Source organism: Sorex fumeus, unplaced genomic scaffold (genome assembly GCF_029834395.1).
Source record: "Sorex fumeus unplaced genomic scaffold, SorFum_2.1 ptg000100l, whole genome shotgun sequence".
Classification (NCBI taxonomy): Eukaryota; Metazoa; Chordata; class Mammalia; order Eulipotyphla; family Soricidae; genus Sorex; species Sorex fumeus.
The window spans coordinates 1,208,696-1,228,443 of NW_026606157.1; the positions used below are offsets into that span (position 1 = coordinate 1,208,696).

The 19,748-nt window shown below is 46.9% G+C and overlaps 2 protein-coding genes across 5 annotated transcripts in view; one reads left to right on the forward strand and one right to left on the reverse strand.

The window, feature by feature from the left end:
• PTPRO (protein tyrosine phosphatase receptor type O) overlaps positions 1 to 827 on the forward strand; it is a 246,991-nt gene extending 246,164 nt beyond the window's left edge. For both annotated transcript variants that reach the window (XM_056134615.1, XM_056134616.1), the window contains one exon: positions 405 to 827. The gene's annotated coding sequence lies outside the window, so the exon portion shown is untranslated. The remainder of the gene's footprint in view (positions 1 to 404) is intronic.
• A 13,184-nt stretch (positions 828 to 14,011) lies between these two features.
• EPS8 (epidermal growth factor receptor pathway substrate 8) overlaps positions 14,012 to 19,748 on the reverse strand; it is a 183,396-nt gene continuing 177,659 nt past the window's right edge. For all 3 annotated transcript variants that reach the window (XM_056134555.1, XM_056134553.1, XM_056134554.1), the window contains 3 exons: positions 18,111 to 18,291; positions 17,211 to 17,340; positions 14,012 to 15,278 (listed from right to left, as the gene is read on the reverse strand). In XM_056134555.1, the coding sequence (XP_055990530.1) occupies positions 15,165 to 15,278; positions 17,211 to 17,340; positions 18,111 to 18,291 (425 nt within the window). In that variant the 3' untranslated portion in view covers positions 14,012 to 15,164. The remainder of the gene's footprint in view (positions 15,279 to 17,210; positions 17,341 to 18,110; positions 18,292 to 19,748) is intronic.

Below are 19,748 nucleotides of genomic sequence, written 5' to 3' on the forward strand. Positions count from 1 at the left end.
ACAGAGGTGGGAGGAGGCACAAAGGGAACAATTGGTGCCAAGATAGGTGAGCACTATATGTTGTGTTAGAGAAAGAGAGAGGAAAGAGAGAGAGAGAGAGAGAGAGAGAGAGAGAGAGAGAGAGAGAGAGAGAGAGAAGAAAGCATGAGGAATGAGGAGGTAGAAAGGATAAAGAGTTAAAGAGAGATTTGCAGGTACTAGGAAAGCCATTTAAGATGGCTAGAAAGAAGGAATTATGCAGAGAAGGATCAGCCCACATTCTCCTGGATGCTGGGGCCAAGGGGAGGGGCCAAGTGCTGTGGGTGGACAAGTCACCGGGCTTCCGGCTACAAGACTGTTGATGCATGGCCCTGCTCTCCTGAACTTCTTCACTGACTCTCTCTCCCTCCTTCTCATATTCACAGGACAGGAAATGATCTGCATCCATCCTCCTATGCTTCCAGAGTCTGGGGGCCTGGCTAGTCATTCAGAAAAACAGCCCCTGCTTTATTGGACGTGGCCAAGGGGATCATTTCTCTCATTGTCGCACCAGGAAGACTTAGCCTTAAAGAGCCTACAAGTGTCTTTTTGGACATTTCAATTCTGGACATTGAAAAATGGACCAAGTCAGCTAAAAGGTGCAGACACTCGCAGCGGATGGGAGCGCGGCACTCCTGACGCTTCCCTTCACTGTTGGCTGGTGGGGCTGAGTTTTCTTGTTGTTAAGTGCAATAATCTTTGTATTGTGTGATTTTTATCAGAAAAAATGGGATTATTCTTTGCTCACACAACTGCTCAAGCCTGTAGCCCAGAAAGGATCGGGAATTATCCATATCCGGTTATACCCCATGGTGGAAAGAGGCCTGGCCACCTGGAAGGAGAGATTTCTTCCTCAAGGCAGCTGGGCCAGTGGCACACCGGACACCAACACTGAGCTACCGGAGTTGGGGAGAGGTGACAGTGGAAGAGACCAAGGAGGTTCTATCCACGGAGCAACTGTGTTTTTTTTTTCCAAATGCAAAAGCTGTAATTCAGCTTCACAGTAGAGTAGGGGGAAAAACAAAAAACAAAACAAAAAAACATTCTTGTCTTACTTGTTCTAGTCCTTGGTGGGTTTCTTTATTCATGCTGAAGTGTTTCTCCCCGGGCCCTCCCTGTTGGACTGGTCTCACTACGCTGGGGTTTTTGTTCTTGGTTTTCCTTTTCTTTTTCAGCAACCCAGATCTGGTTGGAGGAAGTCTTGGTTCTTTCCAACCTGCTGCAGTGTTCGTGCAATCTTGGTGCCTAGGTTCTGCCTTCCCTTTCTCTGCTGATCTGCATGGGGGGGAAGCGATTTCTTGAAAAACTGTAGGCTGTAAAAATGCGCTTCCCTGCCCCACGCGGAGAAGTTAGCAAGTGACAGTGATGAACTGCAGCCTGCTCGAACAGTTCCTGGGCCATGCAGGGGTGGGGTGGGAGGGTTAGACTGCCCAGCGCTCCTCGGATTCCCACCGACAGTTTGGTTTGTTTTCCTTGGCGCTGTCGCTTTCCTTTTTTTGAACCCGTGTAACTAGTAACATTTTGTTCTTCCGATTTTGTATGAGGACAGTACCTAATGGCGGGGGTGACATGACGGCTGTCACAGTGGACGCAAATGACACCCTGGAGCCCGTTCCCATGTGTCACTTCCAGAGAAATAAGAGGTGACGGGATGGGTTGGCCAAGGACAACCGGAGGAGTTGAAAGTAAATACAAGCTGGCTGCTTCCCTGGGTGCCTCTCGTGTGTCCTTTGCTGCCCCCTGGTCCCCATCCTCCTCCCGAAGCCAGGCCCACAGGACTTTGGGAACGGTGAAGGACGCCAAGTGAACAGCCCTGCGCCCCACTGTCCACGGTCACTGCAGCTCCTGGCGCAGCTCCCGGCCAGACCCGGCCAGCGAGTCTCGGTTTCACCTTGCAGGGGGCATGGCCGGACACTGAGGCTCAGCAGCTTCTGCTCCTCAGAGATGAGCCCTTGGGGCTCTCACCCCTCCCTGCAGCCGCCGCCTCCCCTCCTCCCTGCTCTGCCTGGTCCCTGCTGTATTTTCCCCTTCTCGATGGACGTGTTAATCATCTCTCACTCCATTCGCAGGAACACACCTGGCTGGAGCGAGGTGGCAAACACAGGTGGCACCGGCTTAGATTGGCACAGCGGGGAGCCATCAGGGGCGACTGTGGGCAAAGCCACACAACTCGAGGGTGGAGCATTACTTCTCTTGAAACTTAACGCGCACCATAAATAATTCATGTTTCGCTTGAACACCCCCTTCCATGCGGGGATCAAATGGTACCAGATCAAGTTTCCCCAAAGAAAAGATAATGTCTCCTGAGTTCCCGAGTTTAACTACAGGAAGGTTATTCTAGAGCACTTAACCAGAACATTCTTTTATTCCTCTGCCACCAGCACTCCGCTCAAGGTGATACCAAAACACATGGACTCAGAGTGGGAAAAACATTTGCCTGTTAGAAAATTTGCGGTTTGGGGTTTGTTTAGTTTTTGGGCCCCATGGCAATGCTCAGGGGTTATTCCTGGCTCTTCACTCAGGAAACATTCCTGGTCGTGCTCAGGGAACGCAATAAAGTGCCGGGGAACAAACCCAGGTTGGCCACATATAAGACTTACCCACTGTACAACTATTGCTCCAGGAGTTACTCCAGCATAAACTGAATTTACAACTCTGAATCATGTAGATTTCAGAAGTGTCAGATGAGAAAAGCAGTGTTGAGTATCCCATTTACTTCTGTCCCACATGGACACTGATCAGTTTCATTTCTGCCCCAGGACCCCACCCTCAGGATTTGGCGGGAAAGTTACCAGAACCTCTGGAGGGAGGTTTTGCTTCTTCATCATTCGAGCAGTGCTTGGTAGAAATATGGAGCTGTTGATTCACACAGTTTCTAAAATCCCTTATTGGCAGAGAAAGAATAGAAGATTAGAAAGTACTTCACTTTGACAGCTATTGAGACCACATTCCTACAGGTCAGGTTTTGAAGTTAATTGAGCAAGTACCATTGGGATAATTTACAAGCTAACACAGCTTTCCATCCGGCACTAACATTATGGGATTTGATTTAGCCTTTGTGAGGTGAAGGGGAACCATTCTAACACAGGATTCTCAACTCTCAAAGACCATGACAACATGTTTGCCACGTTTAAAGTAAGAAAAGTTAGTAAGACTTTTACTGTCCAGTTTTATAATAGCCTTCTTCTACAAGCTGTCTCTGCCCCTCTGAAAAGTGCTGCATCCCTAAAAACAACAGCAACAACAAAAAGCTGGAGTGTGGACACATAACAGACTTTGGACCTGAATATTTTTCAGACCATATGATAGCTGCTGGCGGCAGGGCTGGCCATCGGCCAGGGACTTAAGGTTACTCAATCCAATTCCTAAGAGTCAAAATCTCTCCTGCTTTCTAGCAAGGAGGCCTTCCTTTCCACCTCGGGAAATGTCCAATATAATGTGCTTCAAATTAGCTGGCGCAGTGCCTGAGCCCAGATCTCTAAGCCTGCTGCCTGGCACGGACTCAGGGGCCAAGCCCTGCGCTGACTCTAATATCCACTTGGCCAAAGGTTTATAAAGCAGCCAAAATAGAACACGAGAAAACCACAAACACTACCCCCCGCCCTGATTTTTAATAGCCCCACTTGGTTGCACTTGAAGGCAACTGGATCAAACGATGATGGCTCTGATGCCCTCCCTTCTAGAACAGCAGAACTTTAGGCTTTATTGGCAATAGGTGCTGTCATGAGGCCTGACCCCGATGGGCCTCTTGGTTAGAGGGAATAAATAATAAACTGTCTAGTTCCAAGGTAGGAGATGAGCGGGCTGAAGGTTGTCCAGGCTGTCATCTGAATCACCTGGAGAAAGGTGATGGTGCTAAGTCTGAAGGAGGAAGGGGAACGTCATTTGTTTATTCATCCATTTCACAAATATCTATTTAAAGTTGCGTGAATGATTCACAAGTAGCAAAGCGTCTTCACATTGGCTGAGAAGCAAACACGCTGTCACATACTGACTGTAAAAATGGGGCCTCCTGGAGTAAGGCACTGGGTAGGGCACTTGTCTTGCACATGTTCACCGAGTTCAATCATCGGCACTGCACATGGTTTCCTGAACCCTACTGGCAATGATCCCTGAGCAGAGAGCCAGGAGAAATGTCTAGAGTAGCACTGGGTGTGGCCTAAACCCTGTCCAGCCTTCCAAATATCCTGGACCCAGTCAAGGGAGATGGCATTTAGGTGATGGGCACCAGACTGCCTCCTTCTTGCATTTGTCAAGATGATGACAGTGATAGCGCTACAGTTCCTGGGAAGATCAGTCCAGCGGCTGGAGTAGTGTCTTCACAAAGAGAGGCGGTGGGGAGAGCGGGCTTTTGTCTTGGGCGCAATGACTCAAGAGAGAGAAGAAGGCTGCCTTGGAGAGCCTTGCTTTGGAGATTGATGGTTTAGCCCCTTGGGAGGGACACTTGCATTTGGGGAGCACACTCAGCCAGGTGTGGAAAATGAAGTCTTTCTGAGGGCAGTGGGACACTGGGGCAGAGACCAGGGCAGACAGCTAGGAAACCATCACGAGCCAAGGCTGAAGGGGTAAATACCTTGTACCTCTTTGGTTTGGGGCCAGCAGACATTCTCTGACTACCAATGCAGACCTTGCCCGGGCTGGAGACTGACAACCAAAGCCTGTGCAGGCAACTGGGACTGGCCCTTTGAGGGAGGACCCTAGAGGTGGCACCCCCATCTGGTCACTGTTGGGATTGCATCTATGATGCTAGGCAGAGCTTAAAGCTCACGGGCCTTGGCAGCACAAGCTTGTTTTTTGAGGGACAGGTCTGTTCTGGGACGTTCCTGGTATTGGATCACTGCTGCAGTGCCTCTCTGCTGGTGGGTGCTCCCTCAGGAAGAGACTGGCAGAAGGCCTTGAGGACCATATCCACGGGCTCTCAGAGAAACACTGTCCTTGCCCATCCTCTGCTATTGGGACAGTGGCCTAGAATAGTCTGAATGCAGACAGCTTTCCTCCTGTGTGGGATTCGGGGTGCAAAACCTACAGGCATGACTAGACCCTCGCTGAGGGCTGAAGAGAACTTGAGTGAAGCAGCTGAGAAAATCCTGAGTGTGGAACGGAGGACAGAGACGGTGCAGAGTCAGCAACCCCCACCTCAGCGCCGACATCAGCACCTGAGGATGAGTCTAGTCCATTAGAGTCAGTTCGTGTGTGTGTGTGTGTGTGTGTGTTGGGGTGCAGCACATAAGGCAACAGACAGCAGAAGAAAGATGCTGTTTAACTCAATCTTCAAAAAATCTATAAATCTTCACATTTTATGAAGAAACAGAGGGACGTATCACAAACAATACACCCCCCCCCCAAAATATAGCAGAACTATGTAATAAATAATAGGAAAAGATGTAAACAGTGCATAATTCCTATGGGACATCAAGAGGAATGATATCTGCATCCCAGCGCTCCTGAAGAATACGGGAGTAGAAACCCTATTTTGAAGAAAACAGAGCCAAGAGCTTTCCTAATTTGGGGGAGGAACTAAGCATCCAAACATACAAATATACATTCTTAAACAGAATACTACAATCCTGTTGGGAAAAGCAATCCTTCCCTCCTTCCCTCCCTCCCTCCCTCCCTCCCTCCCTCCCTCTCTCCCTTCTTTCTCTCTCTCCCTCCCTCCCTTCCTTCTTTCTCTCTCCCTCTCTGCCACCTTCCCTTCCTCCCTCCCTCCTTCCCTCCTTTCCTCCCTTCCTCCCTCCCTTCCTTCCTTCCCTCCCTCCCTCTCTCCCTTCCTTCCTTCCTTCCTTCCTTCCCTCTCTTCTTCCTTCCTTCCTTCCTTCCTTCCTTCCTTCTTTCCTTCCTCCCTCCCTCCCTCCCTCCCTCCCTCCCTCCCTTTCTTCCTTCCTTCCTTCCTTCCTTCCTTCCTTCCTTCCTTCCTTCCTTCCTTCCTCTCTTCCTTCCTTCCTTCCCTCCCTCTCTTCTTCCTTCCTTCCTTCCTTCCTTCCTTCCTTCCTTCCTTCCTTCCTTCCTCCCTCCCTCCCTCCCTCCCTCCCTCCCTCCCTCCCTCCTTCCTTCCTCCCTCCCTCACCTCCCTCTCTCGCCTTCCTCCCTCCCTCCCTTTCTTCCTTTCTCTCCTTCCTTCCTTCCTTCCTTCCTTCCTTCCTTCCTTCCTTCCTTCCTTCCTTCCTTTCTTTCCTTCTTTTTTTGGTGGGTGGTGGGGTCACACCCAGAGGTGCATTGGGATTACTCCTGGCTTCATACTGAAGAATTACCACTGGTGGTGCTTATGGGACCATAAGGGACACCAAGGATCAAACCCAGGTTAGCTGTGTACAAGGAAAACACCCTTCCCACTTTACTATCTCTCCCTGAATTACATTTTTGTATGTAATACTATAGGAATTTAGGAAAAACAAATTACATATTCTAAAGAAGCCCCTGTTAGAGTATCCTTAGGCTTTTCAGAGGAAACCTTGCAGAACAAAAGAGAATGACAAACTATATTAGAAGTTCTAGAAGAAAAGAATTTTCAACCTCCACCTTCTCAAACTGCCACTTAGGCTCAAGGAAAAGTTTAAGAGCTTGGCATATAAACAAAAATTAAAATAATCACCACCAAACCAGCCAAGCAGGAAATTTTAAAGCACACTTTAAGTGCTGCCTAGCACCCTAAAGTAGATTGTTCATTTAAAATAGTTGAGAATAAAGCTGAAGCACCCATTGAGAGTTAGCTGGATAAAGAAGTGATAAGTACACAAAACACTATTCAGTGACAGAAAAAATGAAATTAGGAACTCAGGGGAGTTATGCAAGGCAAAGTAAGTCAGGAAGGAAAAAAAGACAAGTACTGGATGATTTAAGTCAGATGTATCATTGGGAGATACAATGGAATAATGGACAAAACATAAACCAGAACATAGATTTCTAACAGAACAACTTAGATTATCTGAGGGAGAGAGGGTGGAAGGCTTTTTTTTTTATTGTTTTTAGAAATATTTTTGAAACGTTTCCACTTATCTCCCTAGATTTTGTCAGCACAGTATTTCCCTGATGCAGTTTCAATTTCTGTGGTTTTGGTCAACACCAATCAAAATATTTCATGCATAAGATTTTGAGGAGAGAGGGGGGAGGGGGACAAAGAGGGATGGAGAAACACACAGAGGAAGAGAGAGGGAGAGGGAGAGAGGGAGAAGGGAAGGAGTCCTGGGACATTTAGGACTGATGAGAGTCTGTGATGAGACAGACACTCATATTCTGCCAGCCCAAGAGCCCACATCAAGCTATGCCTGCAGTCCACTTGTTCTGCAGGGGGTGGAAGCTGATCCCTGTCACCCCGTTTCTCATGTTGTGGGGAGCTGAGGACTCAGGCTGGAGGGAGGAAAGTCAATGCTATGCCTCACTCAGGCCTTTCCCTCACAGAAAAGAATTTAAGGAGCACACAACAGTGAAGTAAAACCAGGAGGTAAAGAGAGCGGCAGATAAGAATACTTGTTCACGCGATAACTCGGGCTTCTCCAAAATACAGAAAAAGTAAAGCACACATTCATGAATGTGTAAAGTACTCAGATGTGGATGTGTGAGCCATTTCCCCAGAATGGGGGAATGCACCCTCAAGTGTTAAAGTCCACATCTCAGGAGAAGAGTGAGGGCCGGGCCTAGCTCTGCCTCGAGCGCACCTGGCCTGGAATTCTGCGTCTCAGTGGTTTGCCTGGCTCCCAACAAGGGCCTTTTGTGTCAAAGGCCTACATCCTCAGACTGGTTAATGTTTCAGGCAATCTTTCCCCCAACATACATCACCCCCTCCCCCTGCCCACACACCCCTTTGTACCTGCGACATCCTCCTTGGTCAAGTTTATAGGCGGAACTGATGACAGCAATGCGAGTCTGGGGAGAAGTATGGAGTAGGCAACTCTTCTGCAATACTAAGTCGGATCAGTCATAGTCACTATACTCCGCTCCAGGGCCCCCAGAACAAAAACACCAGGTGCCATTGATTTGGCTACTCATCCATCATCACAAACCTTGACATGGTCCCTCGTCCTTCGTGAGAGTCCCCACGCTGGCCTTTCTCCTGCTCCTCACCCTCTCTTCAACCCTCGGCTTGATCCCACGCACACACACACATGCGTACAGGAAATTCCCACTTGGCACATCAGTCCGTGGCTTCCTTTGTTTACACAGCTAAGCAGTTTTCCAACACCAAGGATGTTTGATGGGTATGAGCTTGGACCAATCAAACGCCCTGTTTCAGTGAAAGGGCAGATGCGATGTGTATGCCACCCCGCAGGCTGCTCCAAACTGGCTTCTTTTCTCCCTTAGACATTTACACCTAGTCCAGGGAAACAATGGGAATTTCCTTCTAAGGTCCCACGCGCTTCATAGATGCACACCCTGAATTTCCGAACATGGTGAGCAAAGGATACCCAGCTAACAGGCAAAAAAGGTGAGAGTCAACAGAGCTAAGAAATGAAAACTGCTGGGTTAGAATGCAGCAGAAGCAAGATTGCAACCAGAGCTCTGTAAAGCCTGCCCCGGTCTTCCTTGTCTACCACTTCATGCTGCTTCTCATTCAACTTCAGCGTTGAGAAAGTAGAGGAGGCAAGAATTGTTGCAAGCAGATAGTAATGTCTTTTTGGGGGAATAATAAAACTCAAGAGATTCCCAAGCCCTGAAGTAGCCCAAAGGCATGAAGTCCACATCCCTTTGAAATAAAAATCCGGAGCACAAAAGAAACAGGAGGAGAAACTGAGGCACCTCCCAGAAAAGAAGAAGCCATAGAAGCATCTATGAGATTATAAAGAGACCAGCAACTGTGTAAGGGATGAAATGATGAGAAGGCCATCAACTGCACAATGCTTTCCTCTGACAACACCCAGATTAACTATATCACTCCAGGAAAAGCCCATATGAAAGAATCTTATAAGAGCTTCTCCCCAAAACTAGTGACGGCTTTCTCTATAAGCCTTTGTTCTCCCTTGAAAATGCATCTCTCTTGCTTGTGTTTCTCTGCTTGTTTATTTCCACTCTGGAGAAGCCTATGTTATCTTTCAAACACTACATCTATCCTTTCACATCGAAGTCACTGTCACTGTCATCCCATTGTTCATCGAGTTGCTTGAATGGACACCAGTAACATCTCCACTGTAAAACTTGTTGTTACTGTTTTTCGCATTTTGAATACCAAATACCACAAGTAGCTTTGCCAGGCTCTGACGTGTGGGCGGGATACTCATGGTTGCTTGCCGGGCTCTCCCAGAGGGACAGAGGAATCAAACCCGTGCAAGGCAAACGCCCTACACGCTGTGCTATCGCTCCAGTCCACATCAAAGTAAGTTTTAATTTATAAAAACAACCTTGCTTCACTACTTCTCCTCCTCCTGGAATTCTTTTCTGTAAGGGAAAGGCAATGGACCCACAATATCTGTGCCGAAGTTCAGACCAACCGGATCCAGTCAGGCATTTTCTGAGTGCTGGTGGCTGAAGTGGGCCAAGCAGAGAGCAAGGGACACTTTTCTGGAGTCAATCTTCCTCGCTTCCCACTTTACCAAGCCACAGCAACAGAATGAATAGGTTTATTTCCAGGTAATGTATTTAGTCAAAAGGGCAGCCTTTCAACTTGAGAAACTGCTGTTTTCTAAGCCTCCAAGAAAGTCATTTACTCCCCCATGGCAGGCATAGATGGAGGCTGAGATGAATGGGACAAGGTCCCTTGCCTGGAGGGGTCTCATTCTGGTAGGAAAGTCTAAGAGCAACAACGGTAATATGGATGTCATCCCTGAAGTCCACAAAGCATCAGTGAATGCACGCCCAAGAGAATGACAGGTGAGCCTTCCCCTGGAAGCGTTACTGACCATCCTGCCACACTGAAGGATATTCCTGCACTCGGCATGTATTCCTCAAACTCCCTGGCTACCACCGGGCTCCTGTGGGTGAACAGACGTCCAGCTCGACCTCCTAGGACACTTCCTCCTGCTGTCCAAAGCGACCACTCTTTCCAGGCCTGCACAGACTGCTACCTGGCAGACACTGCGAATATAACAGAGCTGCCGGCTGGTGCTGTGTTTGTCAGCTGACAGAACGACACTTTCTGGTGCTTAAAAAATCAGCCACCAGCCACTTTGCATGTCCCTGTCCGTCCTTTGCTTTTTCCTTCTCCAGTGGGAGCTGGCCTCCCTTCTCTCTCCAAGGTCCAGAGGTGGGGCGCTGGGTTCCCGAGTCACCGCCTGGAGGAAGGAGGTTCATCTGAGTCCGATGTCACCCCCAAACTGTGTTGCTACTGGGACTCAGGTGTGGTCAAGTTTGCTGGCCGAGAAGTTGGGGGCCCTGATAATGAGCTTTTGGGAAATAACACAATTTAAAAAGAAACTGCCCAGCCCTCTAGGTGGGCGTCAGGTGCAGTTTGATCCTGACTCGAGGGACTGGCGGGATGTGAATGTGCTTGTCACGTGGGTGCTCGGAGCAGTCTTCACCAATCCTGACCCTGGATGGCGGGGGTGGGCCAAGCAGAGAGTTGGGGGCTTTCTTTTCTCGAGGCTCCTCCCTCACTCCCTGGAAATTTACCAAGACATTGGCAACAGTGGGCTCTGGTGATCTGAGTACTCCTAACGCTCACCTGCACAAGAACAACCTTGGCCAAGGCTGCCTCAGAGACAAGGCGGGTGTGTGAGGACACAGTCAAATGCTCAGAACATGGGTTAAGGTGAAATGGCAGAGCAAGCGTCACCCGCCCCCCTGGCCCCGACACACACACACCCCCCATTGTCACAGGATTCAGGCAGAGGCGGCCACACAATGAGGATTCTCTGAGGAAACTTTTCTCTGGAAATAAACCCATTCCTCTTCACAAGATGTTTTGTGTTATTAGAGTTCTCCTCCCCTTTTCAACGCTCCCTTCCCCCCATGACAAGACTATTCCTGAGGAAACACTTGCAACATTTTTTTTTCCTTTTTGGGCCACACCCAGCTATGCTCAGGGGTTACTCCTGGTTCTGCACTCAGTAATTACTCTTGGCGGTGCTTGGGGGACCATATGGGATGCTGGGGATTGAACCCGGGTCGGCCATGTGCCAGGCAAACGCCCTACCCACTGTGCTCTCTTGCCAGCCCCACTTTAAAGGTTCTGAGCCTTGCGCAAAGCTATTGGCTCAGAGGCAAAGTCTCGTGAATCAAATCAAGGTGTTCCATCAGCTCAAGCCCAGATGGACAGGAGGCCCTGAGGGGCTCCGCTGGGCAGGTTAGTCCTCTGGCCTGGCTGTCATGGGACTTCCAGGAGAATGACTCCAGCTGACCCAGCACTCATGTTCAGTGGTAAGAACGCCAAGAAAAAAGTCCCAATTGTGTAAAATCAGAGAAGTTAATTGCAAACTCTCCCACCTCCACATGCTCTGGGCAGTTCCCCATGCCTCAGGTGCTCTGAATCTGTCCCAGGGCCTGAGGCTTCACTGCTACACACTTCACACTGCACTGTGCACTGCCCACGGGTACAGCCTGGCAGGTCATTCATTTCCTGTTTCCCTTTTCTGCCCCACACTAGCACTGTAGCACTGTCCTCCCATTGTTTTATCGATTTGTTTGAACAGGAACCAGTAATGTCTCCATTGTGAGACCTGTTACTATTTTTGGCATATCGAATATGCCACGGGGAGCTTGTCAGGCTCTGCCATGCGGGCGGGATACTCTCGGTAGCTTGCCGGACTCTCCGAGAGTTACGGAGGACTCGAACCTGGATCAGCTGCGTGCAAGGCAAACAACTTACCCACTGTACTATCGCTCCAGCCAGTGTACTGCCCCACACTACAGCAAGACAAATTCTAAATTCTGCCCTCTCATCAGACTGGTGTCAGCAACAATGACAAAACTTCCCTTGTCTCAACAACAAAGTCTCCAATGGAGACGTTACTGGGCCCACTCGAGCAAATCGACGATCAACGGGAGGGCCTTTACTTTACTTACTTTTACACAGAAAGTCCCTCCTGTGCTGGCTGCAGAATCCCGGGTTGCTACCCATTATTAACAGGCTAGACCCTCTCTCTTGCAAAGGCCCATGTTTTCTAATTCAGCTGGAAGCTCTTGGCATTGTCTTTGCCTGGGGTCCCATAGCTCTGACTCTTGCTCCAGGGCAAGCCCAGGGGATCTTTGTATTTACTTGCCTGCCAGGAGCTGCAAAGGCCCGGATACAGTTGCTGAAGGGTAAGTCACAGGCCAGATCAAATGACAATGAGTTCCAGAGATTCCCTGTCTAGGCTGGATCCTACTGGGGCCAGGAATAGCCGGTTTTGCCCTGATCTACGAACATCTTAAGTAACTCCTACTACGAAGCAAAACTAAGACAGGATGCACAAAGACATTTTTTTCCTACCTGAAGTGAGGCTCCAAGAATAAATGACTGGTGAGACCAAGAACAATGTTCCTGGTTTGTGTAACCACCACTACTGGTAAAATAGCTCTGGGGTTCCCTTCCTGCCCAGAGACACGGCCCTCACCTAGGAGGATATGAGCGCCAAGTTCCTCGCTGCAGCTCAGTGAGAGAAATACCTGATCTATTCTGCACTGTCATAAACTCTGTATTCTCTCATGTTAAAAATGGATCTTGGGGGGCTAGAGCAATAGTATAGCGGGAGGGTGCCTGCCTTGCATTGTGGCCAACTTGGGCTTGATCCCCAAGCACTCCATATGGTCCCCTGAGCCCTGCTAGTAGTGATTCCTGAAGGCTGAAGGAGTAAGTCCTGAGCACCACTCAGTGTGACCACAGAAACCTATATACATATATGTATATACACACATCTAATGCATATACATATATGTATTTGTGTATACATATATGTATATATATGTGTGTGTTTATATATATTTATACGTTGGTCCTTGATATCAGAGGGGGGAGAACAGTTTGCATGATATACAGAAGTCTGAGAGTTGAATTCCAGTTGACTTGAGATTATGTGTAACTGTGCAGGCTTTCCTCCTCACACTGATCTGAGTCCAGCTGACCAAGGATCATGGGTCCCTGACCTCCTGACCACCACCTGGGCAGCCCCCTACCTCCCCAAAAGGAACCACAAAATAAAGTGACTTGTGAGAGGCATTTTGCAGTGTGTGTTGTGTAATTTTTCACATATGAAAAAAGACTATACTCCTTTAGGGATGACTGAAATAGAGAAATCACATTCTCAGTTTCCAGCAGGGTTGTGGGCTGGCAACCCCTTTCCCCACCCCCACCCTCCCCACCATCCAATCAATACCTGATTCTGAAATCTCACCTGGTGTCTGACAATTTCAACTCAATTCTGACACTGTCCATCCAGAAACAACATCAGATTCCATAGAGTCCAGTCTCCCAAGACCACTCTCAAACACTGGCCTCAAGTTCCGGGCAGTTACTTGGACCCTCTGCCTAAGGACCATCTACAGACCAAAGGTTCCTGCAACCATCCGCTCAGGTCTCAGGTGCCCCATCAAAAGCTCATACTATTATATGCGCTTCTAACCAATGTGCTATTTATTAGGTGTATCCAAGACACACTTTTTAGGTTCAATTATTTGCTAGAATGGCATAGAGAGCTTAGGAATCCCATGTCCCCCTATATCACTAATTAATTACAAAGAATATAACTAGAAGAGACAGAGGGGAAGGGCACACAGCTTCCATGCCTTGCCAGACACAGCATTCTCTCCAAGTCTCCTGAGTTCCCCACACCGTCCTTCCCAAAGACCTTCTCTGGGGGCTTTGGTTGAGGCTTCACTGCTCTGGCCCAATTAACTCATTGGCCCTGGCAATTCGAGCTCCTCTCCCCCACCTGGAGTGGGAGCAACTGTAGGTTTCAACTCTAATTGCATGGAAATTCGAAGGCTTTGTGGAGCTCTCCATAGACAGATGTGTGTGTACAAAACCACAGTACTGGAAGTGAGAATCAGTTTTACCAAGCGAAGACCTCTGTTTTTCCCATTCTACTCTACCCCAAGCCCCAAACCACACACCAGTGATCCCTGTCCCCAGTAAAACAGTAGCCAAGGATTAACATACAGCAAATACTGTTTATTGCAGACTTTCCAGCTGACTCGTGAAAAAGGCACTATGAAAATTAATGCATCTAGATCATCTCTCTAAATGGATTTATGTTAAAATATACACCATTCTTACATAACATCTGTCTTATATATGTGAAATCATATAACATTTAATGACAAAAATCGTGTTTCCAAAAATAACATTTGTTGGAGGTTAAGTATCTTTCTTTTTCTAGAATCACGCACAAGATTAAGGTATGTGTAAATTAAGTATTTCTTATTATCTGAAAAACTTGACACAGATAAACACATAAGATGGCCCCAATTTCTTTTTTGACTATGTATATCAGTATTCAAAACTGAAGCCTTCCATAAGCAGAATACTGTAACACACACCGATGCAGGCAACTTCCTGTGGCAGGTTTCATCTCTGACGTCTTTCCCACTTGTGCTTTTTCATACAGAAGAACACACAGAGAGACTAAGCAGAATATAAAGTAAGTCAAAATACAAGCTATACAAGGAGTTGAGATCAACAGAGCTATGACAAATAAAATGTCTTGGGAAGGCTTCAGAGCTTTATAATTGCATGTCTGAAGCCATGTTGCATTTTACAGCTCATTAAATGTCTTTAATTTAAAAAAAAAACTGTTGGCATTAAAGAACTCCTACATAAATCTAAAGGCTCTATGACTGAGTATCTGAAACAGGAGATGTAGCAGGCAGAGGGTACCTGAGAGGAAGCCGTACTCAGGGGGTCAGGCATCAAAGTCACAGGCAAAATTACACTCATTGAGAGTTTCCAATCTGGGACAAGATTTCTATTTTCTTACAATAAATAAATTCACCACAATCCACAAAGGTCTGAATAGACACTGAGATGGGGGTGAAAATTTAGTTCCCAAAACTAAATATGATCTTGAGAAGAAAAGGCAAAATACTGCCCCAGGAAAAAAATTGTTTAAAAATTGTTTTCAGCATTAATAAAAATAATGGGCCCAGAAGCAAGTCCTCCACTTCCTTAAATTTGCATTTGTGTCTTTATGGAGATAAATTAGGTGTGTCAAGAAATGAGAGTCTGACATTGCCTTCACGGCTTCCTAAAACAGAGCATGTTGGAACGATGTCAAGAACAATGGAGACCGTAAACCATTCAACGGTTAGTGACTGCTTCCCTCGTCGAATGATTCCACACCAGAGTCACTAGCAGCCGCGCTAATTTTCTCTTGTCGCCTTCGCATAATCTCTTGCAACTCAGAGCTACCACTGTTATCCTGAAAAATAAACACAGTGCAGACAAAATGATTATGAGTTTGTGGGCTGCGAGTCACTCAAGAAATGGCAGGGGTGAAAGGCCTTTGCTTTCTTCTAGTACCCTCTTGAGGAGACCACCTCTTTTTTTTTTTTTATTTTATTGAATCACCGTGAGATAGTTACAAGCTTTCATGTTTCACATTACACAATGATCAAACACCCATCCCTCCACTAGTGCACATTTCCCACCACCAATATCCCCGGTATACCCCCCTTTTCCTACCCTCCCCCTGCCTCCATGGCAGTCAATATTCCCCGTACTCTCTCTCTCTCTCAACTTTGGGGCATTATGGTTTGCAATACAGACACTGAGAGGTTAGCATGTTTGAAGAAGACCACCTCTTGAGGTGGTCATTCAAGTCTGTGATGTTTCTGAACTTCAGTAACACAATCACATTCACATGATTTTCATTTATAAAGTGCCTCGAGACAATTCATTCATGAGACCTTCCACCTAAGTATGATAATAGTGCATGTGGAATGTTCTAGAATACCTGGAGAAAGGCTTTACGTGTACAATAAAATGGTAACTTATCAACAACCTTTCCTTTGGGCAAGCAAGATATGCCTTTAGGAGATTCTAAATCAGGGCCCTAGCTGAAGTAAGAATATTTAGTCCTTTCATATAAATCTGAAAATATTGTATTATGCCAATTTCTCTCCCCCAGGTCCTATCTTCAGTTTCTACACAGTCTCTTCATCAACAGAAAACTCTGGCCACTGTAACAGGGAAATGAATACTGTAACAGGTAACCGAAGCTGGGAAGTGAGGGGTGTGAAGGTGCTGAGAAGATGAGACCCTCAGGCAGGGTCTCTCCACCTCAATTCATAGGCACAGAGCTGGGATCAGGAGACTGGAAAGAAAGTAGGTGGTGGGACAAGGAGGTGGTCTGTACTACCAGAACCCAGGAGTCTTAGGAAACTGGGACGTCCTACCACACCTACGAGAAGTAATATAGAATCTCAACAAAATTGGAATCTATAATGGTAATATGGCTACCTCGGAAAAGATACAATAATTAGTCCTGGGTGACTATAGAGAAAATCAGTTAATGCCATTGAAAAAGAGCTTTGAGGCAAATGTGATTTCTACTGTAGGGACAAGATGCACAGCACTGTTTCACTTCGAGTTCAACACTGGATTGATATCAGCCTTCTAGAGGTAACTGTGATTTCATGCCAAAGCCTAGCCTCTTTCACCTCAGCCCAAGTGCAATTTTCGTGAACACTGTGAGATGTCAGTTTGAAACTTCTACGCTTAACTAGTCCACATTAGGGAGACTAAAGCTGTTGGTAGTTCAAGTATATGAAGTCTAGAAAACATTTACTCCCTTGCTTTCATACAAATGCTGTGCCTAAACATTTACTCAGGGTTCCCTATTTTCAGCAACCTCTACCTAACAGTTTCCATCTGATTGAGATGTATAAGCAGGTCTGAGACATACAAGGTTATCAGAACCAATAACCTCTAACCTACTATATTCTCCTTATCCTTAATTAAGGATAGGCAGAAGGGTTATGGCCTCTGAAGTCATTTACTCTCCCAAGAAAACACTCATTATTATGTCAAAATTAAAATTCCTACAGAAATAGTTAACATATCTACATAATAACATCAGACTTTTCATTCAGTGTCCAAAATTACATGCATGCTCAAGCACGTACTTGAGCACTTATGTTAACTGAAAATAATTTACAACAAATGAATTCCTCTGCAAATGATGGTGGTTTCCAAAGACAGATAATGAAAACTAAGTTAAATTCAGTGAAGATCTGCATGAATGGGAAATAGTTCACTGATATGGATACTAACAGTCACTTCCGGCTCTTCAATCTGCTGTCCACACTCCTGATGGGTTGCAGAAAGATGCACATTGCCCAGTTGTACTCACCTCTAATGCAGCTTTCTGGACAGTGATTTGGTTAAAGACTCTAGCCCCTTCCGGACAGACTGTCCTCAGTTCATCTTTATTGAGAGAAAAAAGCTGCGCACCATTTAGTACTCCAAGACTGTTGACAGTCCTGCAAAATCAAAGAAATGGAAAAACGGGATATCAGAAATAATGTCCAGAGAAAACATACCGGTGCTGTTACACCCTCTTTTTCCCAAGTGTTGTATATGAATCATGAAACCCAGCACTGTAGTCATTAGACTGGGTAATAATAGAAAAGATCTTTGAGGATGATTGCCAGAAGCTGTTAATTATACGAAGCTAGGATGGAATTGTTTTAGTATCCTTTTCATTTAGTGTCATTTTCTTGAAATTCGGTGTTTCCCAGAGAGAATAGATAACTTCCTAGTGACTATCAGGAGTGGACATACCTCGTTTCTGAGTCATGCTGGTGAGCGAGTTTAGAAAATTTCAATTTCTCTGGACCATGAACAAGATTTAAATAATGAATTTTACCAAACGCACATAAGATGTTTGTAAATTTCCCCAAGGATTAATATCATGCCATCTGAGTGATTCGGTCCAGAGATGTCAGCCAGACAATCGTCCAGGTCTATGTTACACGAAGAGGAAGAATGAGAAGGAAGAGGCAGTCTGCGGAAGGAACCAGTGAGGAACAGACATGGCCATCTAGAAAAGCGAGTGCCCTTGTGTGCGAGAGATTTCTGCTTCCAATTCTGGTTCGGTTTTCCCCTCCCCCTTTTCTAGCTATAAATAGCTCAGGTCATTTCCTGAGTTTGGAACAAATGCAACTTGGGCTCTGACATTTTCTAAGAGTCATTTTTGAGGTCTCAGTGACCCACTTGAAAACAATGCACGTTTGACTCAGATGAGACTTACACGGAGCTGAACCCCTTCGACTGTAGCCAGCCCTTAACATCCTCTGGGGAGGACTCATAGGTGATGTTGATGGCGGGCACGTTCTGCCGGGGAACATGGAACTTCTTCTGCGCCGTGCTGCGCCCAATGGTCAGTCTGTGGATGAGCTCGTCCTGCACCTCTTCCATCTGGGACTTCCTTCCTGGACACAGACACAGAAGAGGTGGTTTTCCCTGAATGCCCGTGACCCCTTGAACCCCGCGGGCCGTGAGTCTAGAACGTCTCTCTTCTTTCGTCGCTCCCACCCTCAGCCCGCATGGATTCCATGATCAATTATTAAAATCATTTCCGAGCTCTGCTCCTCCATTGTCCTCACTTGGAAAAGTCCCAGTCCTTGGTTGCATCTGACTTTCTGTGTGCTCTGGGCTTGAATATACACCACCAAGGGGCAGTGACACCTGTCTCACGGTTTAACTGTCAATGCCACTTAAAAGGCTATTTCTCCAGTACCTAGACTCTAGACTCTACGTGCCAACTTTCGACTTGATATATTAATTTACATGCCTAGTGTCTGTTACATATCTTAAATAGAGTGTTTCCAACCTAAGGATCTTCTGGGAGTATTTTTTTTGTTTGAGCCAGGGCCCTCACCTGGCAGTGCCCGAGGACCACACCGTAGTGTCGGGACTTAAACCACTGTCACTGGGCAGCCGCATGCAAGACAAGGGCCTGGCTCTAGGCACGAAATCTGCAGCCACGATGTTTTCCAGGCCAGGCTTCCCAGCCAAACTGTGACAGTTCTCTCTGTCTGGCTCGTGAGCAAAACCCGATGGGATCTCCCTCCCCTTGGTTTTCTGTAACATCTACCCCAGCAACAAGTCCTGCGAGTCCTCTCAACCCAAACCAACTCCAACCACCTTTCCCACTCCATCTGGTGTCTGCTTCCGGCACGGCTTTCATGCTCTCCAAGTTCAACTCTCCATGTCCCTTTCTCGGTATCACAGTTCAAATGCAACCTTGAACCTTACACAACCCACACCGTGCCACTGGGCCTTGACTCTCTGTCTGGACCCCATTTCTCCAGCGGCTTACAATGGTTTCCTTGGTGACATTCAGATTTAAGAAGCTGGACTGGTATGCTCTCCCCAATTCCCACGGGGTCCACTTTCCCCAACTGTAATTTTCACCCAACTCTTCGCAACTGCAAGCCTTTCCAGAAGCACTTTTTAGCGTCGGGGGAGTGTGCTGTGTACTCAATCTCTCACTCTTTTCTTTGTCTGTGTTTTTGGGCCCTTTCTGGTGGAGCTCAAAGACTACCTGGCAGCGCCAGGGTTTAAGCCCAGTCCTGCAAGCAAGACAGGCATGCAGCCCACAGAGCTCTCTGCAGCCTCTTAACACTCAGCATTTCCTAATATTCTCTAGCTACAACTTGTTCATCTCCTTTCATTGAAGCATATGGTCCAGGAGAAAACAGATTTATACCTGTTTCATTTGCATTACCTGGAACAGTGCAGGGACTGAACAAATGTGAACAAAATGAATGAATGAATGAAGCATCCTGTGGAGAGCTTCCCTAAGAGGCTTTGAGAAGCATCAGCACAAAAACTCCTAAAATGACTATAAAAGAAAAGGGAAGTCCAAAAGGAAGAAAGGATCTAT